The sequence below is a fragment of the Rhineura floridana genome, chromosome 9 (assembly GCF_030035675.1).
Source record: "Rhineura floridana isolate rRhiFlo1 chromosome 9, rRhiFlo1.hap2, whole genome shotgun sequence".
In the NCBI taxonomy this organism is placed as follows: domain Eukaryota; kingdom Metazoa; phylum Chordata; class Lepidosauria; order Squamata; family Rhineuridae; genus Rhineura; species Rhineura floridana.
The window spans coordinates 105,465,832-105,488,998 of NC_084488.1; the positions used below are offsets into that span (position 1 = coordinate 105,465,832).

The 23,167-nt window shown below is 44.1% G+C and overlaps 1 protein-coding gene across 3 annotated transcripts in view; it reads right to left on the bottom strand.

Annotated features, from left to right (window-relative positions):
• Window positions 1-23,167, bottom strand: part of LOC133363728 (probable E3 ubiquitin-protein ligase HERC3) — a 74,577-nt gene that overhangs the window by 36,436 nt on the left and 14,974 nt on the right. The window contains exons 7-12 of one of the 3 annotated variants that reach the window (XM_061583046.1): window positions 21,709-21,857; window positions 20,344-20,417; window positions 17,601-17,704; window positions 15,858-15,917; window positions 15,113-15,218; window positions 7,955-8,138 (exon numbers count right to left, since the gene is read on the bottom strand). In XM_061583046.1, coding sequence (XP_061439030.1) covers window positions 7,955-8,138; window positions 15,113-15,218; window positions 15,858-15,917; window positions 17,601-17,704; window positions 20,344-20,417; window positions 21,709-21,857 — 677 coding nt within the window. Of the gene's footprint in view, window positions 1-7,954; window positions 8,139-15,112; window positions 15,219-15,857; window positions 15,918-17,600; window positions 17,705-20,343; window positions 20,421-21,708; window positions 21,858-23,167 lie in introns of all 3 variants that reach the window. The other 2 variants (XM_061583045.1, XM_061583044.1) reach the window with 2 other exon arrangements.

Consider the following 23,167-nt stretch of genomic DNA (forward strand, 5'->3'; position numbering starts at 1 on the left):
CACAATAAAAGGACATGTGGAGGGGCCCGTAACACCACAGGGAGAGAATTCCACAAACAGGGTGATGCCACAACGAAGGCCCTATCTCACATTACTGCACAACAGACCATCCCCACTGGTGGGGCCATGAGTAGGGCCTCCCCTGAAGATCTCAAGGCACAGATTGGCAGGTACTGGAGGCAATGGTGGCTGGTGCCCATTGAGACTGGCAGGGTGAAAGGCATGAAGCACAAACAGTAGGTGGATCCAACAAAAGACCCAACAAAAGGCAGAGCCAACTTAGTCTACTTTTGCATCCATTGTCCTCCATGCTGAGTTCTACAAGGGTAATACTGAGAGTAAGGAGGAATCTAGTAGACACTGACATTTCTTGAGCTTGTTATAAGAAAGGCAGTTGGGGGCTAGTTGAGGGCAGACTGAGGCTGGTGGAACAATGCCCAATTTGTCAAATGGAACACCGTCCACTTACTGGCAGAGACACTCATTTAAGTACTTGGGCCCCAAGCCATTCAGGATTTCACACACCAGTACCAAGATCTTGAATTGGTTATGTACTGCCATACAGTTTAAGTGCTATGTACTGTGCTCTATGTAACAGCCCACAGAAGGGTTTTTGAGTAAAAAACATTTTTGGTTGTTGTTTTTGCTTGAGTGTTTTGAACTCAATTGAAAAATCAATTATTTACAAATGCAAATTATTGCATTTTAATACAAATGTACATTTCGATATTAGATGACTTGTGGATTTTCAAGGCTGAGAAATGGCATTGATCTTGCTTGCACTTTGAGGGGGTTGCTGTTAATTTTGCCATTTTGCACATCCATTTCCTGTTTATGTTTTGATACCTTTTAACAAAGAGTCAATTAACTTCCAGTCTACAAACACCTTTCCTTCTAGTTCCTTTCCTTTCTTTGCAAGTAACAATTTTCTGCAGCCCATTATTGGAGCAGAATGGAAAATATCCGCTCCTCTGATATCTGAGCAGGCTGTCAGTCCTCCTCCTAAAATCATTCTCACAGACCCTTGCTCATTAGTATGACACTATATCTTTAATTCTCTACTCATGTTCTGGGTATCTTTTTTTTCTACATAAATACAAACCCATGCATGCACATTAATTAAAAAAATGGATATATGTGCAAAATACAAAGGACCTTTAAGGACCAATCAGCTTAAAGTGGTGGACTTAGAAGCATGACAAAACGCAAAAGTAAAATAGACCAAAAAAACCATGCCCACATGATGTCTGAAAATTCAGGTTTTAAAAAATAAATCTGAGCACAAACAGGACCTGTATGGACCTCAAGGTCACCAACCAAACATGGAAAATGTGGAATTTGAGGTTAGGTATGGCTGGGCCCTGTAATGTCTGATGAAAATTCTGAACTTTAAAAAACATAATTTAAAGATATTTCTGATTTCACCAAGCAATTTGTTCCATTTTATAACATTTTTAACAGTTGTGATTTAAAAGCAGGAGAAATGCTTCCATGATATCCATTTATTGGTCCCTCCCTCCTTTCTAAAATTTGAAATAGTGTGCATATTACTCAGAGCCTTTGGGATGGGAGAGATATAATTAAAATAACATAAATAAGGAGTTTTTCATATTCCAGACTGAAACTGGAATAGCCACCACACACTAGGCTTTTACTGTGGAATAGCCAGTTTGCTCCTATGTTTTCCCTGTTCAGCTTTCTTCCCCAACCCCCCTACCTTTAAGCATAAAAAGGTACAGTTTGTACTTACCGTAAATGGTGTTTCTCCATGGATGACAGAGGTCTCCACGTGGGTACTATAGCTCCCCCTACAGCTCGAAAACAGGAAATGCTTCAGGAAATGTTTTTTGCTCCTCCCTTCCTGCTGAGGCTCAGTTTTCATTCTGGTAAAGCTCTGCCAACAGCTTCAGCTCACCAGAGCTTGGAAAAGTTACTTTTTTGAACTACAACTCCCATCAGCCCAATCCAGTGGCCAAGCTGGCTGGGGCTGATGGGAGTTGTAGTTCAAAAAAGTAACTTTTCCAAGCTCATAACACATCAAAAAAACACAATAGGTGTAAGAACATGGAAACCGTTAACCAGTCTGGGAGAGTCCCAGAAATGTGCGTAGTCGTGGCACCCCATAATATCATCCCATATAGCCAGCCAGGTTAGGGAGGGCTGTGCAGACCTCTTGTCATCCATGAAGAAAAACCGTTTACGGTAAGTACAAACTGTTCCTTCTCTCATGGATGACAGAGGTCTCCACATGGGACGTACTAAAGCTACGACCTAGGGTGGGTCAGATGGAGGCAGGACCTGTTGGAGAACTCTGCGACCAAACGAAGCCTCCGCTGATGCATAGAGGTCAATTTTGTAATGCTGAGTAAAGGTAGACGGGGATGACCAGGTGGCTGCCCTACACATTTCTTCTATGGAGGCATTAGTGGAGAAGGCCGCCGAAGTAGCAGCTGATCTGGTGGAATGAGCCGTAAGGTTCAATGGAGAAGGCCGGTGCAGAGCTTCGTATGCTAGAGATATACAAGCTCTAATCCACCTAGCCAAAGTATTTTGTGAGACCTTGTTTCCTAAAGTAGGCGGATGGAATGATACAAACAAGGAATCACATTTACGAAAGGACTCAGTTCTAGAAAGGTAGACTTTCAGAGCACGTCTAACGTCTAAGGAGTGCCACGCTTTTTCTCTGAGATGAGAGGGATTATGACAAAAGGAAGGTAGGATTATTTCCTGCTGCCTATGGAATGGTGAGTTCACTTTGGGAACAAAGGCTGGGTTAGTTCGTAACACCACTTTATCTTTATGGAATGTACACAGATGTTTTTGTATTGAGAGGGCTTGCAGTTCAGATACTCTGCAGGCCGAGGTGATAGCTACGAGGAATATCAATTTGAAGGACAGGACCCTGAGAGGAACGGATGCAAGCGGCTCGAAGGGAGGTTTCTGAAGAGCGCTGAGGACAGTATGCAGGCTCTATGATGGAAATCTATGCAGTACTGGAGGACTTAAGGCAACAGCTCCTCGCAGGAACTTTTTGAGAAAAGGATGAGCAGCCAGAGACGTATTGTTGGTAGGTAGCAGGATGGATGAGAGAGCCGATGTTTGTCGTTTTAAAGTATTTGGCCGCATGCCCTTTTTCAGATCATCTTGTAAGAATTGCAGAACTTGAGCGACCACTGCTGACTCTGGAGAGATGGCTTGTGTGGCGCACCATGAGGAGAAAGCTTTCCATGTAGATTGATAGCTTTTAATGGTGGAAGGGCGTCTCGCTGACAGGATGGTATTCACCACTTCAGAGGAGAATCCTAACGCCAACAGCCTATTGCGCTCAATCTCCATGCGGTTAGTCTGAGCCATTGTGGGTCCGGGTGTAGGAGAGGACCGATTGTGGGTCCGGGTGTAGGAGAGGACCGATTGTGGGTCCGGGTGTAGGAGAGGACCCTGATGAAGCAGGTCGTGGCGTGCCGGTAGATGAAGAGGTGGGCTTTGTGCCAGGCGAACTATGTCCGAGAACCAGGGGCGTCTTGGCCAATAGGGGGCCACAAGGACCACGTGAGCTGCTTCTGTTCTGATTTTCCTCAGTACTCTGGACAGTAAAGGAGTTGGTGGGAAGGCGTAGAGGAGGCCTTTTGGCCAACTTACTGCCAGAGCATCTTGTCCTTCTGCTCCGTGACTCCTGAATCGGGAGAAGAATCTCTTTGTCTGGTGATTATCGTCTGAAGCGAATAGGTCTACTTGGAAGTTGCCGAACTTCGCTTGGAGAGACTGGAATACTTCCACATTCAGAGCCCACTCGCCTGGGAAGAGCTGCTGTCTGCTCAGCCAATCCGCCGCTATGTTCAGGCGACCCTGGATGTACTCTGCTGAAATTGAGGACAGGTGTCTTTCTGCTCACAGTAGCATTGAGGTAGCCTCTAGGTTCAGAGTCCTTGAGTGGGTACCTCGTTTGATCAGGTAAGCACGAGTCGACGTTTTGTCAGTGTGTATGAGGACGTCCGGAAAGGCGAGGATTGGCGTGAAGTGCCGAAGAGCTAGGTGTGCTGCCCTTAACTATAACCAGTGGATGTTTCTGGTCGCCTCTGCTGTCGACCAGCAGTCTTGAACATATTACCCCTGGCAGCGTGCTCCCCAACCGTGGAGGCTGGTGTCAGTGGTGATGGCTGTTCGAGGAGGATCTTGTAGTGGGACTCCTTTCGATAGGTTCCTTATTTCTGACCACCAGGTGAGCGGAGATGGAAGGAGAACATGACGATGGTTGCATAGTGCAATGTCTGATTGGAACTGAAGTAAAAAGGTTTGAAGTGGGCAGGAGTGCAGGAGTGCCCAAGGAGTGATCCCTATTGCTGATGCCATCATGTCCAGTAGTTTGGCAAGCAACATCACATCTGGGGATCGAAGTTGGGACAAAGTAGTTGCTTGGTGTTTTTTGATGGAGGTGGCTAAGGGAGAGGGAAGGAATCTAGTGGGCAGGTACTCTGTAAGTTCTACCCTCCTTGACGATGGTGAGTACCCACTTGTCCTGGGTCGTGTGTTGCCAACAGGAAGCAAAGTGGGTTAGGTGACCTCCTACTTGTGGTGTCGGCGGTGAGTCAGAAGTGTTGTTGGTTCTGACGTCCTTGTCTAGTTTGGTTGGGGGAGGGCCTGGAAGAAGGGGTCTGAGACTTCTGTAGAAATCTCTGCCTGGTCCAGTAGGAGCGCCCGCTTTTGAAGTCACGTGTCCTGGTGGTGAGCCTGGAGCCATGACAGGACTGGAAAGGGTAAGAGGAAGACGCTTAAAAGTGCGCCTATCCTCTCGCTTTTGGGATGGCATCACTTTCTTTTTATCTCTGGTCTCTACGAGGACTTCCTTGAGTGCCTCATCGCCGAAGAGCTTGGTACCTGAGAAAGGGACAGAGGCTAGGTTGGCACATGAAGCTGCATCCACATCCCAGTGGTTAAGCCAGAGATGTCTTCTAGCTACAACTGCTGCTGCCATTGCTCTGCAGGAAAATTGGGCAGAGTCCATAGTGGCGTCTGCTATGAATGCCAGGGATCTAGATACCTTGAGTAGAGTCTTTCTGAGTCTAGCTGGGTCTCTGTTAACATCATCAAGCAGGTCTTCAGTCCATAACAGCGCTGCTCTGGCAAATACAGAAGCCGAAGTAGAGGCTCTTATTGAGAGCTTCATGAGAGCACTTCAGAGCTGCGTCAGATTTGCGCTCAATGGGGTCCTTTAACTGAGCATCTCCGTCCCGCGGCAAGAGGGCATGGGAGAGTAGAGCGGAAATGTGCCCGTCCACAGCTGGAATGGGAAGCTGGTTCATAACGTCAGCATCTAGGACATAAAACTTACTGGCATAATAAGTACCTTTTCTGCATTGGAGAGGCAAGTCCCATTCTAACTTCATAATATTTTTAAAAGAGGTGGGCAAAGGCATGCACCTAATGGAAGGCTTAGGGACAGGGAGCACTAGAGAGCTCTCAGATAAGGGCTCTTGTTGTTTCTGTGTCACATTTAAGTCTAAGCTGCCACTACTTTACGGAAAAGAGGGGCAAAATGAGCCTCTACAAATAATCTAGCAGACTCAGTGTCATCCATATCTGAGCCTTCGCCCCATTCCCCTTCTTCAATATCAGGATCTCTGTCATCATCAGACTGGCCTGCGTCTAAAGAGAGGCCTTGCTGAGTGCTGTGGCCTTTAGCAACAGCATGTGGGGAGGGTGAAGGCACCCTATCAAGGTGTGGATGTGCAGTTGAGGGCCTTTTGGAGGCTGGAGTGTTACGTCTGCATTATCCCATGTGGAAGGAGAATGCCTTTTGGATGCCCTTCCGCTTGCTAATTCTGTAATAAGCTCCCCAATCACGGCCTCCTTAAGCTGTTTCTACACAGCAGGGGATAGCAGATCAGATAGGGACAACTGCAACTGCTGAGGCATTGCATTAGAACCAGGCTGGGATGGGGGGGGTAATCTGCATGCATTGAACTGGGGAATCATACCTCCTTTGCTCCTCATCTTCAGATGAAAGACACTCCAGTTCCCTAGGCCCAATAGGAACAAGGCGGGGGGGTTCTGGGGAGCGCGGAGGCCATGTTGCCAAGGGGACCGCAGCGCTATTCTCAGGCAGGAGTAAAGGCAAGTCATAGGAAGCATCCGCTTCAATAAGTGCCCTTTTTTGTTGTAGCGCATGAGTGGCCTGAAAAGCGGTGGGCAAGTGCCGATCCAAAATGGCAGCCGCCTCATGTTTGTCGGACAAAATGGTGGGTGCTGCATCGCGAGCGGCTGAAAATGGCTCCGCTAAAAGCCCCTGAGGTAAGGAGGTAAGTACAGGGGACTCACTGACCTGGCAAGCTTGCGGGGAGCGATGGAGTCCATCCGAGAAGAGGTGCCCTCAAGAGGGTCGTCTCCGCCAATAAGCAGCTGCTGCTGAGCATTGGCGGGAATCTGGGGCGGGTGGGAGCTGACTGCAGCCAAGGCTGAGTACTGCGCTGCCATTTTTGAATATTTTTCTTCTTCGAAGAGTAAGATGCCGTCTTTTCCATGCTTGCAGGGAGTGGAAGGCAGAAGAAATGAAAGTGAAACATGAAGGACAGAGAACTAAAGGTAAGTAAAATATTATTATTTTTTGATTATAAAACAAATAGAAGAATACATAGCTGGAAGATAGACCGGAAAAAACCCTAGAATATAGGCAAAAGGGAGGAGAGAAGCTAGGCCAGAAGGGAAGACAGCCAGAAAGGGTGTGCTCCAAGCTGAGACAGGAAAGAAAACTGATCCTCCGCAGGAAGGGAGGAGCAAAAAACATTTCCTGAAGCATTTCCTGTCTTCGAGCTGTAGGGGGAGCTATAGTACCCACATGGAGACCTCTGTCATCCATGAGAGAACCAGATTTTTCAGGTAATTTTTAAGGTGTTGGACTACAACCTGGGAGACCAGGGTTCGAATCCCCACATAGCCATGAAGCGCACTGGGTGACCTTGGGCCACTCACTGCCTCTTAGCCTCATGAAAACCCCGTTTATAGGGTCGCCATAAGTCGGAATCAACTTGAAGGCAGTACATTTACATTTAGGGCCTATATGATTTACTCTAGGGCCTATAGCCATTTTCTTCTCTGTGGTTAATTTCTCCTCTCTAGGAATCAACTTTATCACAACTCTTATCACCCTCCTTTCCCATAGCAGTACAGTAGGGTCCCACTTTTCGGCGTTCCACTAATACGGCGGCTCTAGCGGGGCAATCAGCTGTAGAGTGGGAGCTCCAGCCACCACGCGGCTGACAGCTATCAGCTGGAGTGCGAGAGCTCCCCGCGCTCCAGCTGATCGCGCGTTCCAGCTGATAGGGATCAGCTGGAGCACGCCAGCTCCCCATGCTCCAGCTGATCACCCGCTGCAGGGCAGGGAGCTCGCACGCTACAGCTGAGTAGGGCCCCACTTTCCAGAGGTTTTCACTTTTTAGCAGGGGCCTGGAACGGAACCTGCCGTATGAGTGGGGCCCTACTGTAAATGTATATCTGTTTCTTTCCTCCATCCTCCCTAAATTCCAGTAGGGGGCAAGCATAATGGGGAGTACAGTGACAAGGGAGGGAGTTTTTAACCTTTTCCCATCACACACAAAAGTCTCAACATTTCAGTCTGGGGAAAGACAAGACTGCCCACTTGTCCACATAATATTATTTGCATTCAAGAAGTCTGGAAGCAGAGTTGCTATTCCACTTCCAGCTTGAAGCAGAATGGCAATGACTGGGTGCTTCTAAATCATCCACTTCTGGAAGCACTCTTAGCAAGAGCCCTTTCAAAATACATTTAGATCAGGCGTGGAGAACCTATACCCTCCAACTCCCATCATCCCTGACCACTGGCCATGCTGGCTGGGGCTGATGGGAGTTGTAGTCCATCAACATCTGGAGGGCCACATGTTCTCTACCCAAGACTGAGGTGAAATTACAATGCCGTATTCTCCTAGTGAACCTGTCTTACCAAGCATTTGCTCCTCTTCCTGTGGGAGACGCCATATGGCTTGTGCTAGTTGATTAAGGAGGTGATCTGACTGGATATCCTGCCTCCGTAACAGTATAGGCACAATGAGGAAGACTCCGAGTGCTTCAGGGGAGCCAGGAAAGGCAAGGAGAGACTGCAGAAGCTTCTTAACGCCATTTATCACCTTGAAGAGAGAGAGAAAAGAATATAAGAATAAAATGCTTACTTTATTGTAGCGGGGTCAGATCATTAAAATGAGGGAAACTACTTCCTTTTCCTTCAGTGGAAGCTACCAGAGCTAGAACCAGGAGTCTTTGGTGCACCGTGTTATAGGCTGCAGTGTCTTCAGCCAGAATGGGACCTGAGAAATGGCAACATTCAGACAGTAGTGGGAGAACCTTTTGATCTCCCAGGTCATTCTTCTCCTGGCCTGAAACGCTGCCATTCTTCAACAAAGGAATTTCAGAGGGAGACTCTCTCTCTATAAACATACATAGTGTGTGTGTGTGTGCGCGCGCGCTGTGATGCCCCTGTATTTATAATACTGTAAATATGGTAAGTGCGGGTTTATTAGAGTATATATGGTAAGTAGACTGAGTGAGAGGGGGGAGTACATAGGCTGGAAAGCTGGAGAATGTTGTATCATGATTGGCTGAGCGTTTGAGTGTCTGAAGGTATAAATGAGAGGATGGCAGTTGAGAGGCAGTTCTGTTGGTGGGAGTTCTGAGGGAGGCTGTTGGTTGGTTTTGTGGGTTGGATTGGATTAGGCTGGTAGTGAGGCCGGTTATTGACGACTAGTAACATAAAGAGTAACGCATCTGATGAAACCATACGGTTGTTAAACTACACCTTTAAGTAATCTTGTTATTCCTGTGTATATAAATAAATATTTCTTGGTTTACCTAATGCCTGATCCTTGGCTGGGTTTACACAGACCAGAAGGGTGGGCAGGGCATATACCAAGGTGGAGAAACAGTATCAATGGTGGCAGCGTATCATCATCAGGTATCCAGAGCAACCCAGGGCTGTATGCTTTATAGGCACAAAGACACAGTGGGGTTGTGGCCTGCAAGTGCACCCAGACACAAAGTATCAATAGGCCTGGAGGAGACTAAGGCACAGTCTCAAGGCAATATTGAATTACTGGGAGTGACTGGTGGTGCTACCTAGCAGTGGGATCTTGAGAGATCTTTGCTAGAGCCTGTGAGAGAACCATTTAAAAACCAGGACCCTGAACAGAGACCGTGACAAAGCAGTGACCACAGGTGGGATCCTAGCAGGTGGCGCCGGAGGTAGGATCCTGACAGGAAGGGTCCTGACACGCGCACACACAGATACCTGCCAACAGGCGACAAAACTTCATGCAGCTGATCCAGGTAAACTCTACAAAAGTTTATGCTAAAATATATATATCTGCTAATCTTTAAAAGGTGCCACAAGCCTCTTTGTTGATTTTGCTGAAACAGACTAACACAATCACTGCTCTACAAGCATCCCCGTAGATCAGCCTTCTCCAATTTGGTGCCCTCCAGGTGTTTTGGACTACAGCTCCCATTGGCTCCAGATAATTAGGGATGACAGGAGTTGTAATCCAAAAAAAAAAAAATCTGGAGAGCACCAGGTTGGGGAAGGTATCCTAGAGAATAAAGGTTTCCCAGGTACTGGAGTGACTCCACCCACCCAGCCTGTCTTTGGCTCTCCTTAACAGGAAGGGTTATAAAAGCTTCTTGTTTAGACTCGACCTTTGCCTGGGCTAGTCTTTTCTGGCCTGTTCCGATTCTTGGTGTGGCTCCTGACTCCGATGTCCACTGGCTCCTGATCCCCATGCAGCAGTCACATGCCATTCAGCCCTGATACCCTTCGCTTTATCTGTTTTGTCTACAAGGGTGCATACACACCATACATTTAAAGCATATGACTTCCCTCAAAGAATCCTGGGAACTGTGATTTTGTTAAAGGTGCTGGGAATTATAGCTCTCTGAGAGGTAATCCACAGTTCCCAGGATTCTTTGGGGGAAGTCATGTGCTTTACATGTATGGTGTGTACACAGCCTTTGAGACAAATGAAGCGCTTCAAATTTCCTTTATCCATCAATGGCTTATATTCTTCTGTCGCCTTATGTGATCCCACTCTAGTTCCTCCTTACTGACATCTCTCCTATTGCTGTGGGACTCTCTTTTTATAGTGTTGGGCAGGCTCAGCTTCCACATTACATGATTCTGACATCTCTCAGGCCCATTGAGCATTTGACCGGGGGGGAGGGGAGGGGTCACCAACCTTTTAGGACTGGCAGGCATACTACGAATATTGAGAAAGTTCTGGGTGCCAGTCAAAAAATGGCAGCCACCGAAGGATGGCCTAACACAAATTAGAGACAGTACAGTCATTGCTGCTTTCCCCCTCCCCCAGGACAGCTTCATGCTTGCAGTGGGAAGTCACCTACGTCCTCTTGGTTCTGATTGTGAAGATCACACAATATTGATTCACAAGCACACAATGCTAATAACAACAGGGAGAAATGCCCAGTTCCAGGAAAAATAGAGGTTGCCACACCACTCTCCCTCATGCACACAGCACATGCACACATTTACCACATGCATACAGACCACATATACATATGAATCTCGCTTGTGGACACACATTCATATACTTCACATATACACAGCTACGCATACACCTGAGTGCATCTCTCTCAATCACACATGTGCAGTGTGTGCGATCAGGTAACCTCCCTGGTACACTGGGGGAATGCTGTGGACATAATATCACTTTTGACAAAGTGCCCCATGATATTCCAATAAGCAAGCTAGCTAAATGTGGGCTGATGGAACAACTATCAGGTGGATCCACAGTTGGCTACAGAATTGTACTCAAAGAGTGCTTATCAAAGGAGATTGTTGTTGATGACAAGCTGAGTATGAGCCAACAGGGTGATGTGGCTGTAAAAAAGGCAAATGTTATTTTAGGCTGCATTAACAGAAGTATTGTTTCCAAATCGTGTGAAGTATTAGTTCCCCTCTATTCAGCACTGGTTAGGCCTCATCTTGAGTACTGTGTCCAATTCTGGTCTCCGCACTTAAGAAGGATACAGACAAACTGGAACGAGTTCAGAGGAGGGCAATAAGGATAATCAGGGAACTGGAAACAAAGCCCTATGAGGAGAGACTGAAAAGAACTGGGCATATTTAGCCTTGAGAAGAGGAGACTGAAGGGAGATATGATAGTACTCTTCAAGTATTTGAAAGGTTGCCACACAGAGGAGGAAGAAAAAAAGTGGAAGGCATCCAATAAAAAGAAACAGAAAAAAAGGTTGCAAACCAAGAATGCCAAAGATGAAAAAATTGTAAAAATATATATTATTTATTGTAAATCCTTAGTAAGCTGCCCAACGCGTTTCAGCCAAACATAGGCTTTCATCAGGGGCTAAAATTCAACAGAAAAGCATAATCAGACCAAATATATCTAAGGACAGACATATATAGGATACATTCAACTATAAAACTCTTTGAACATTACACAGGAAACATATATTTTTTAAAAACATATTCAATAGACCCACATGTACAAAAAACAACATGTGTAAGAAAATAAATATATGGAAAACTTTCATATATTAGAAACAATAAACTACATAATTCTAGCTCAAAACTGAATGAACAAAACAAAAGTAAACTTACATTACTGAATCAATCAAACAATTTTTTTTTTAGATATATTTGGTCTGATTATGCTTTTCTGTTGAATTTTAGCCCCTGATGAAAGCCTATGTTTGGCTGAAACGCGTTGGGCAGCTTACTAAGGATTTACAATAAATAATATATATTTTTACAAATTTTTCATCTTTGGCACACAGAGGAGGGCCAGGATCTCTTCTCGATCGTCCCAGAGCGCAGGACATGGAATAATGGGCTCAAGTTGCAGGAAGCCAGATTTCAACTGAACATCAGGAAAAACTTCCTAACTGTTAGAGCGGTACAATAATGGAACCAATTACCGAGGAAGGAGGTGGGCTCTCCAACATTGGAGGCCTTCAAGAGGCAGCTGGACAGCCACCTGTTGGGTATGCTTTGATTTGGATTCCTGCACTGAGCAGGGGGTTGGACTCAATGGCCTTATAGGCCCCTTCCAGCTCTATGATTCTGTGATTCAGTCATGCACACACAGAGATCATACTTTACCACTCCACCCAACATTCAGAAAAGCCCCTCCATGGGTGGAAGAAGAACTGCCTTATTTCCCCACCCCCCAAATATATATATATAATATATATATATATATATATATATATATATATATATAAACCCCACATGAGGACAACACCCCACATGAGGACCACCAACCTGGCACCTGCAGACACCAGGCTGGTGATCATTAGTGTGGGGTGTGCAGCCTGATCAGTTGATGAGACTGCACTTTGATCAGAGTCCAGATCTGTCATTAGTTGAGGCAACTTCTTTTATGCAACCCACAGTGTTTTGTTTCATTTGCTTGCCTCCACATCTTCCTTAGATGCACTGCCTGAGCCAGCCTCCATGTTGTTGTTGGTCAGAAGACACCACAGCCTGGTCACAGTTACGTTACGTTATACTACTCCTTGATCCCTCTTGTTTCAAACATGTGGGAGAATATGGCATATTGTGCTAAGATTGTGGCGAGTATGGTCAGGAAAAACAGTATTTGGAATGTGAGTAAGGGGCTCTGGTTAGATCACAGATGGCTATCAGTAGTTCCCCTTAGTACATTATCCCTCCAACTTTCTACTTTCAGAGGACGCTTTCCATATTAACTGTATGTCTGCCATGAAGACTCCTCTCTTGCCACAAAAGGTTCCTAAGTATATTCTGTCTACAAGTGCCATCATCCACAGCCAGCCTGGCCAATGATCAGGGATAACTGAATCCAGAGCACTTGAATGTTTCCATGTTTGCTACCTTGGTCTTAGAAAAGGCTTCCCCAACATGGTGCCCTTGCAGGTCACCACCACTGGGTGGTCCTTTCCGTCGATACTCTCTATTACCTTTTCGTTTCTGTCTTTCTGCTTGTATTGGAATAGTCTGTGCTTTGTCTGGTCATTCTTGAAGGTTAACAGGAGAGTCCCACTGTTGCGGGATGACAACTCTCATTTTTTTATCATTAATTTTTTTATTCAAAGTTTCAAAAAACAAAACAAAACAAAACAAAACAAAAACAAATTAATAACTAATACAATAAAATAAAATGTTGACTTCCGATTTGTCGCAGATCAGTTATAGGTCTATAATATATAACAAACCTGTCTCTTAATATATTACAAAATCACTTTCCTCCAGTAGTTATCTTAATTAATCATCAAATCTCATTAACATCACTTTATTCTTTCCGCAAAAAGTCAAAGAGAGGTTTCCAGTCCTTGAGAAATATATCCATCGATTTTTCTCCAAATAAACATGTCGATTAATCCATCTCATCAAGTCTGCTAGGTCCAGTAATTTCAATAGCCATTCTTCCATTATCAGTGTTAATTCCATCTTCCATCTTCCATCCTTGCATCCATAATAATCTTGCTGTCATAATCATAGTCATATAATAAGAGTCTGATGGGAATTTCCTTCCTCACAAATATTTCCTTGCCATCAATTCTGAATGTGTTACTGAAATGTTGTTGTAAAGTCATATCTCTGTTCCTCTTTTTTACAAAATGCACTAGCACATCTCTTGAGAGTTTTTCCATTGTCACATATCTGTAATTAATTCTATAAATTTTCTCTATTTCAAGCTCCATCACATCATTCCAGTCCAGAATTTTTTTCGAAACATTGATAGCTTTATCTCTAATATCTTCATCAATTTCTTCAGGGACAACGCTGAATTCCAAACAGTAATCTTTATCTCTAAGGTCCATAAACTCCAAATCTTTTTCCAGTTCCACATTTGATATATCTGTTCCAATCTCCAGGACTTGCATCTTCCCTTTAATTTTTCTTTCTTCTTCTATTGCTTGTCTAGTTATATGTTTGATCTCATCAACCTCCTCTCTCATAAAATCCCCTATTTCTTTCAGCTCCTGCTTCATTTTGCCAAATTCAATTTTCATCTCTTGTTTGCCATGTCTAAGTTCTTGTTTCGTTATCTCAATCTCATCCATTATTTTCTGAAACATATTTACTTCCAGGGTCTCAGCCACTTTCTTAATTGTCATTTTTAAAACCAAGAAGAAGAAAAAACCCTTCAATTTCCAATATAGCACTATTCCCAAGCAAAGAGCAATTTATTTCTTTTTCCAGCAACAAAGGAGTTAATATTCCAAACCTGATGACATCATAATGTAGACAGCACAAACTGCCTTATCTCTTATGTGTCCAAGAATGCAAAACAAATTTAGTTCACAGCATCCAAATAGTTAGTGGCATAAAGAACAAGCAGATTCGTCAAAATGAAGTAGACCAGAAAAAATAGTCCCAGACATATAATACTCAAAAGTTCATATAAATCAAAATTTTTCTCCTCAGATTAGATATCTCTCATCCGTTTGTATCTTTATAATTCCCAATTCCAGGCCAGCTTTTTGCAATAAAAACAAAGATAAGCTATTTCGATTTCCTTCCGCCTTAATTCCGTGTATAAAAGAGAAAAGTTATAACTCACCCAAGGATTCTTTACTGCTGATTCTTTTAACAAATCTCTTTTACTGCAACAATTTAAGCCAAATGATAAGGATAGAAAGAAGAATGCTTGCCTGTTAAAATCTGTTTTTCTTTGAAGAAAAGAAAAACGTCTTGCTTAATCAGTTTGAGCTTGCTTGAAATTCCTTGGCTCCGTCCAACGTTGCTGGCTGGTCCTTCGTTCATAGGCAATCCTAATGAATTCAAGTCCCCCAACAAACACAACGAAGCTTGTGGATGATCTCTTCATTTCTCCCTTGCCTGGGAGAAAGTTTTTACCAGTAAAAAAAAAAACCTTTTGACTGGTTTTAAAACTGAAAAAGCTTCCTCTGAGACGAGAGCTCGTCTCAAAGGCAGGCACAAGCGAAGCAATCCTTCCCGGAAGTCGCGGGATGACAACTCTCATAATCGCTGACAATTGGTCATGCTGGCTGGGGCTGATGAGAGCTGCAGTCCAAAACATCTAAAAGCATCAGACCTTGCTAAGATAGACGTTGCTAAGATACAGTGCCTTACCTCTGTGAAGACTTTAGGCTTAGCAGCAATCTTCTCACAGAAAAGGAAAACAGCAGACATGTCGACAACTGCAACCTCCCAAGATGTTCTGAAACGTTTATCTCTGCTGGAAAGACAAGGACGGATCACAATCATAGCTCCTTCCCTTGCCTGTGAAAACTTGAAAATTATGAAAACAAACTTTCAGCTATATCTGGGTATGACAAGAACTCTGATCCACATCTGAAAAGGGCTCTAGTTAGCTCTGTGCTTAACATATTCTCTCCTGTTCTGTGGACCACTTGAAAATCGCTGAGAGTCTTGGTGGACCACTTCATGATTTTTCTGCCTCTTGTAGCAACTGTAATGCATTGTGCTAGGTGCTGTATGATTTTTGTTGAATCAAGATTAAACTTATTTATTTATTTATTTATTAGATTTATATCCCACCCTTCCTCACAACTTCTTAATTGTAGCCTCCCATGAACCTCGCTGCTAATCCTTTCCACTCGTTTCAAGTGCCTCCTTCCCCCATCACTTCTGGCCTGTCCTGATTACCTTCCAGGTGGGTCACCAGATTCTAAGAACAATGGAGCAGCTGCTGTGCCTGCTGTTCACAGCAGTTGTGTCCACTGCTCTTCACAGAGCTACCACGGACCACCTGAATGAAGCTTATGGACCACTGGTGATCCACAGAGTGGGAGCCCTGCCCTAGATTATAAAACACTTTAGGGTGTTGATTGGTCCTCAAATGAGTACAATTTACCTCTTTTCCAGGAAGCTGCCATTGATGCACGCCGCTGATGAGAAGATCAACTTAATATCTCTGTTTGTTGGAAAAGAAAGTAATTTTTCAGCCTTCGCTTTGAGGAATGAGCTGGACTCACAACAGACATAAAACTGAGAGGGGCTTCTTCTTTGAGGAAGAACAGATGTCAGCTTCCTTGTGCGTTCCCCCAACCCCTGGTTACAGCATCACATATTGCTGAGATTTTCAAAATGGTAGGAGAGACAGCAGTTTGGCTATGCCCCAAGAGCAACTCTACATCAGGGACAGCCATATGCAAATCCAGACCTGCTGCACTTATTCTCCAACTGGGTATCCCTGAGGTAAATTGCTGGAGATGGGAATTGCTGTAGCAGGCAGAAGGCGGTGCTCTGTTGACCGGGAAAGGATAGGCGGCCTAGAATTTATACCAGGTTTGGGTTACCTGGCCAATGCAAAGGCCAGTACTTTCCAGCAAATCACAAAGGCTGATGTTGCATGCCTCATTCTCATCTGCATCCAAGGTAGGGTTGTGCTAGAATTCTATCAAATTCAGATTCGGTATCAATTTTTCCATTAATTCGCTTATTCTCTATAGTTGCAGATTTAATTTTTATGTGGCGATTTTCGACTGCTATTTTATTAAACTGATTTTTTTAAAGCCTCTAAAATGCTGTTATTAGAACAACATTGCTATTTCCTTTCATTTATCGCTATTTGCTTTCAAAATATTGACATTTCCTTTCAAAATACTAATATCAATTTTGTGTGTTTGTGTGTGTGTGTGAAAACTGGATCGGTAAAAGCAGCAACTAGCAGACAAAAAATGACCTCAAATAGATATCGGCCTGTTAGGTCAACAGAATACTTTTGAACCGGCACCAGCCCTAATCCAAGGAAAGTTTTGAGGCCTGAGCATGCACAATAATGGTCACTGATTAGGCTAGGACCCAGCCTCAGAACACAAGGTTTCTAGTTGAAGCCCAGGAGTTCCTGGTTGCTTCCAGATGGTCTGTTTACAGAGCATTCATCTTGATTTGTTTGCACAAAGTTTGTAGAGATGCTATACAATGTCTGCTATTTATCGAGCATCCATTCTGATTTGTTTTATGGGGGTGTTATACAACATTGCATCATGCAGTTGTTATCCCACACTTTCCAGTGCATTCTCCTACCCCTTCCTTTATAGCAAAAAGTCAGAGTTTGGGGGGCAAAAGGTTTGTTGTGCAACACTGCCAAATCAACTTTAATTATGCAACTAGAATTTGCTGGTATGCACTCGAATCCCATCTGGAAATAGCAGCAGTGTGGAAGCGCCCATAGTTTGCAGGGAGGTTGTATGACTTCCACTGTTCATTGAGGATTCTGATAGGTTTGCAGGAAGGTTATATGACATCATGTCAAGCAATCGTTATATCACACTCTCCAGTACATTCTCCCATCCCTTTTGTTCCTGCAAAGATTTGCCGAGAAAGAGTGCAAAATCCACTTTAATTGTGCATCTAGCCGGTATGTGATTGAATCCCACTGATAAAATAGCAACTGTCTGTAAGTGGCCTCTGACGAGCTACATCCATCACCCCAATCTATTATGTACAGGCCAGACATTGCAAAACTTGCCTTTGAAAATGGTATTTGTAAGGCTATCCCATAAAGGTTAAAATACAACATAGCCATGCTTTGAACTAATCTCTTAAAACTTAAGGGCTGCAGAAATCCAGCAGGGTGGTGGGTGTTACTTACTGTCGCATTGTCTGCCAGCATTTAGGATCCGAATTAGAAACCCACTTATCTACGTTTTCCTTCTCCACTCTGGCAAGCATTCGGTTTAAATTTGCATATGAATTCTGTGCAAAATAAGACAAAAACATGAAATTCTCCCAGAAGCCTACTAAGAGGTGATCTGCGATTGAACCAGCATCCCAGGGGAAATGGTGAGGGTGTCTGTGCCTCCTTGTATGTGGGCAATGCAACCAGAATAATGTAGAAAAACACTGGCCTTTCAAACAGACTGCAGAAAGCTAGGGTGGTTGTCTTCCTTTGGGGAATGCATGTTTTGCAAGCAAAAAGTCCCAGGTTCAATCTCTGATGTCTCCATGTAGGGGGCGAGGAAAGATTCCTGCCTGATTGACTGGCAGCTGCTCTCTAAGGTGTGTTGTCAATACTGAGTTACATGGACCAATGGTTGATGTTGTATAAGGGAGCTTCCTAGATTCCCTCAAATTGCTCTTCGGCTCCAGATAGACTGCATTTCCTCAATACTGGGTATACTATATTTTGTAACTGGGAAAAGGCAATTCTTCCTTCAAATGGAAAATGTGATAATGTGTTCATCAGTATGGAGACTGTTTTGCAGAATGTGGTTGGATCAGCATCAGAGACATCTCTTGGATATTGGATGTTACCTATTATGTGATGAGTGACAAGCAACACAGCTTCCTCTCCCTATGCCAGCATCAAAAGTTTTATTTCTGTGCCTGGGCATTCCCCCACAGACTCACTTCAATGGAGCAGCACTAAGTTAATCTTTTTTTTAAACAAAGGTTTGGAAACACTGCATGCATTTAATGTCATGCTATTATTTTTTAAATAGGGACTATCACGTGAAGTATAAAATATGGCTGAGACATCAGTTTGCCAATTGTCTGGATATCCAATAAGGCATTTTGGAATCCTGCATACTTCTGGCCTGTAAGGGGGGAGACATCTAGGTCTAGCTACTAACAGCTGCCAAAGCAGTGTTCCCTACAGAGGCTGCAGTCTTAGGCCATATTCACACCATACATTTATTCCACTATTATTCCACTTTAAACAATCATGGCTTTCCCAAAGAATCCTGGGAAGTGTAGTTTGTGAAGGGTGCTGAGTGTTGTTAGCGGACTCCTTGTCCCCTCACAGAGCTGTAATTCCTAGAGTTCCCTGGGAAGAAGGACTGACTGTTAAACCACTCTAGCACTTGTAGCTCTGTGAAGGGAATAGGAGTCTCCAAACAGCTTTCAGCACCCTTAAGAACATAAGAACATAAGAAGAGCCTGCTGGATCAGGCCAGTGGCCCATCTAGTCCAGCATCCTGTTCTCACAGTGGCCAACCAGGTGCCTGGGGGAAGCCCGCAAGCAGGACCCGAGTGCAAGAACACTCTCCCCTCCTGAGGCTTCCGGCAACTGGTTTTCAGAAGCATGCTGCCTCTGACTAGGGTGGCACAGCACAGCCATCATGGCTAGTAGCCATTGATAGCCCTGTCCTCCATGAATTTGTCTAATCTTCTTTTAAAGCCATCCAAGCTGGTGGCCATTACTGCATCTTGTGGGAGCAAATTCCATAGTTTAACTGTGCGCTGAGTAAAGAAGTACTTCCTTTTGTCTGTCCTGAATCTTCCAACATTCAGCTTCTTTGAATGTCCACGAGTTCTAGTATTATGAGAGAGGGAGAAGAACTTTTCTCTATCCACTTTCTCAATGCCATGCATAATTTTATACACTTCTATCATGTCTCCTCTGACCCGCCTTTTCTCTAAACTAAAAAGCCCCAAATGCTGCAACCTTTCCTCGCTCCATCCCCTTGATCATTCTGGTTGCCCTCTTCTGAACCTTTTCCAACTCTATTATATCCTTTTTGAGATGAGGCGACCAGAACTGTACACAGTATTCCAAATGCGGCCGCACCATAGATTTATACAACGGCATTATGATATTGGCTGTTTTATTTTCAATACCTTTCCTAATTATTGCTAGCATGGAATTTGCCTTTTTCACAGCTGCCGCACACTGGGTCGACATTTTCATCGTGCTGTCCACTACAACCCCGAGGTCCCTCTCCTGGTCGGTCACCGCCAGTTCAGACCCCATGAGCGTATATGTGAAATTAAGATTTTTTGCTCCAATATGCATAATTTTACACTTGTTTATATTGAATTGCATTTGCCATTTTTCCGCCCATTCACTCAGTTTGGAGAGGTCTTTTTGGAGCTCTTCGCAATCCCTTTTTGTTTTAACAACCCTGAACAATTTAGTGTCGTCAGCAAACTTGGCCACTTCACTGCTCACTCCTAATTCTAGGTCATTAATGAACAAGTTGACAAACTACACTTCCCAAGATTCTTTGGGGGAAGCCACGGCTGTTTCAAGTGGAATAACAGTGAAATAAATGTATGGTGTGAATGTGACCTTAGACAGATTTTTCACTTTTCTAATGGCAAAGCCAGCACTAGATGGGACTAAAACAGGGGTGAGGAACCTGTGGTCCTCCAGATGTTGTTGCACTACAACTCCCATCATTCCCTGACCATTGGCCATGCTGGATGGGGCTGATGGGAGTTAAAGTCCTCCGACATCTGGGAGGGCCACACATCCATCCCTGGATTAAAGGAAGGTTTGTATTGTTCCAGTAACTACATACAAGCAACCACAACCAGAATTCTTGCATTTAGGATTATGCGCTACATTCTAGGCGGGGTGTGGCTGAGGAATATCCCCAAATTTTCCTTACCTTTTCCTTTAAAAGAAGCACAATACTTTGGTTTTCTCCAGCAATAATTTTAACCAGTTCTTCTGAGGCACTTCCTTCTGTGACAGATTGTAAAGAAGGAGAGCTATTCAAGCAGCCATCCCTTATCTTTAGACATTCTTCCTTATAAAACAGGTGGGAAACCTTTGTCCCTCCAGATGTTACTGAACTCCAACTCCCATCATCCCTAGCCACTGGCCATGCTTGCTGGGGCTGATGGGACTTGGTAGTTCAGCAACATCTGGAGGGGCCAAGGTTCCTCACCCTGATATAAAGCATGGTTTATAAAAAATTGACTAGGAACTCCAGCCAGACTAAGTACAGCAAGGAGAGGACTCACACTGTCATCAGAGTAAGTTATATGAACCATGCAGCACTGTAAATAGCTATACATTTATTACACATTTTCCCAGAAGGCAAGAGCTTTTCTGTTAAACTGTAACAATTACAGAGACAAGCCAAAGATCTGGGGTGCTTCCAAATGACTGTTTATTGTGCAGTCGGTGCTCTTCGTGCATACAACTTTTTGTTTGTTTGTCTGCAGCTTCCATACATCGTTGGCATCAAAATGACAGTCTGGGCAAAGTCTGATATTCAAAAAATAAATGCCCTGTTGCCAAGAGCACATTTGCAATATCTTAATGGCACATTTATAATATTAAGCCCCCTCTAGAAGCACCTATGATTACTGTTTTCTTAATCCAGCCTTACCCGCTGTTGTAGTCATTGGCCCCCTGCCCACCTCTTTCCTTTCCCCCAAATCCCCTTGCGCATCTTGGATGCATTTGCTTAATCTGTATCATTTATTGCAAAGGATGCCCAACGTGGTGCCCTCCAGTGGCCTCTGGACTACATTATCATCCAGTGGAGGCTGATTTATTAGAGAGAATGGGGCACTGCCCCACCAACCTCAGCCTGCCCTTAGCCAACCCACACCTGCCTGCCTTCTTACTTACAGCCAATCCCAGAAGTGGCGCTGTCTGTCTGCTTCCTTTTCCTTAGTGCCAGTGCTGCCCTTGTAGAACTCAGCAGGGAGGAAGATGGGGACAAAGCTGGAATTAATTGGCTTCACCCTTGATTGGCTCTGGTTCCACCTTCCATTGGCCTCCCTTGTCTTCTGCCCTACCAGCCCCAATGGGCAGGCACTAGCCACCACTTCCATCATCCCTAAACATCGGTCATACTAGCTGGGGCTGATGGGAGTTGCAGTCCAACAACATCTGGAGGGTACAATGTTGGCTATCTCCGGTTTTTGTTGTAACTTACACGTGGTTCTTAAATTTATAATTGGATTGATTTGCACATGGACGCAAAGTTGTGCTTATGAAAATAATAAGCATGATTTACCCTTGTTGAATTTTCTGCCATTCACAGTCAAGTCAAGCGGAAGGGGGATGAGTCGGTTACATTTTTCCCTCACTCCGAGCTGCCCTTCTGCTCCAGATCCAAATGAGTAGACTTCCCCCAGCTCTGGGATGTAGACAAGTGTGTGCCATCTGTTCACAGAATTAAAGTAAATATTGGGTGGTATTCAGTGCTAGTCCTACTCAAGAGTATACCCATCGAAGTTAATAGGCATGACTAACAGGTTCATTCACTTCAATGGGTCTAGTCTGAGTAGGACTTAGTTAAATAGAAGCCTATGTGAGGAACTGTCATTGACTTAATCACGCAAGCTTAAACCCAACAATTGCTTTGTCCACTAAAGGCATTTTCCTATTACCTTAGTGTTGTGGAGCAGTAATTTTTTATCACTATTAATTCCTGATCCCCCATGCTGTCCCATTCAGGGTTCCATAGTTCAAATATTTGCATCATATAAAAACCTACTATCTTCATTATGATCCTTCTTAGTTTTAGAATATATATTTTGCAGTACTCCTCTACCTGCCTGCTTTCTTATTAACCCAATTGTGTTGTATTCAACTAAGTCCAACTCAGAGTAGACACACTGAAATTAATGAAGCTAAGAGTTATATCTATTAACCTCAATGGGTCTACTCTTAGACTAACATTGAATACCATCCATTGTATGCACGTCAACCCATTTGCAGATATTGTTGAATTAATGCATCATGTTTTCTCCTCGTTTCTAACTTTAATCACCACTGAGCTACAGTAGGGCCCCACTCATATGGTGGGTTACGTTCTGGACCCCCGCTGTAAAGCGAAAACCGCTGTAAAGCGGAACTCATTGAATAGAATGGTACGCGATGCCTGAAAACCGCCGTAAAAACGGAACAAGAGCCGTATGAGTGGGGCTTTAGTCTAATTGTGTCTAATTGAGACCGCTGTATTAGCGAATCACTGTAAAGCGAAGCGCCGTAAAGCGGGGCCCTACTATATTTCAAAAACGCACAGAGGTGTCTCGTTTTTTATTTGCCACACGCTAGCAATATTACTGGCATCTGTATGGGTGCTCTGCGGTTTGGGTGAGTATCTTAGGCAGGAGACAGATTAAAGGCTAAAGTCAAGCAAGCTGGAGGCTGGTAGTTTAGTGGTACACAGAGAGGCCCTGATGACCTCCCTCAGCAACAACAGACGAACAGCACTGAGAGATTGATCAAAGTCAGAGGCATCAGATTTCTCTCTGGGGTCACCTGATTTCCTAAACCAGGAGAATTATGGGCTGTCTTGTGAGTGCCCCAGCTGGAGTTGTCTGAATTTCTTCCTCTGATCTGCAGTTTCAGAAAGCAAGGAACCAGTGACTGAATATCCATAGGGCTCTTGATTGAAGCCTTATGTCCGCATTTTTTGAAAAAGTTCCACCTAACATATTTCTATTATTTAATACTAAATTTATATC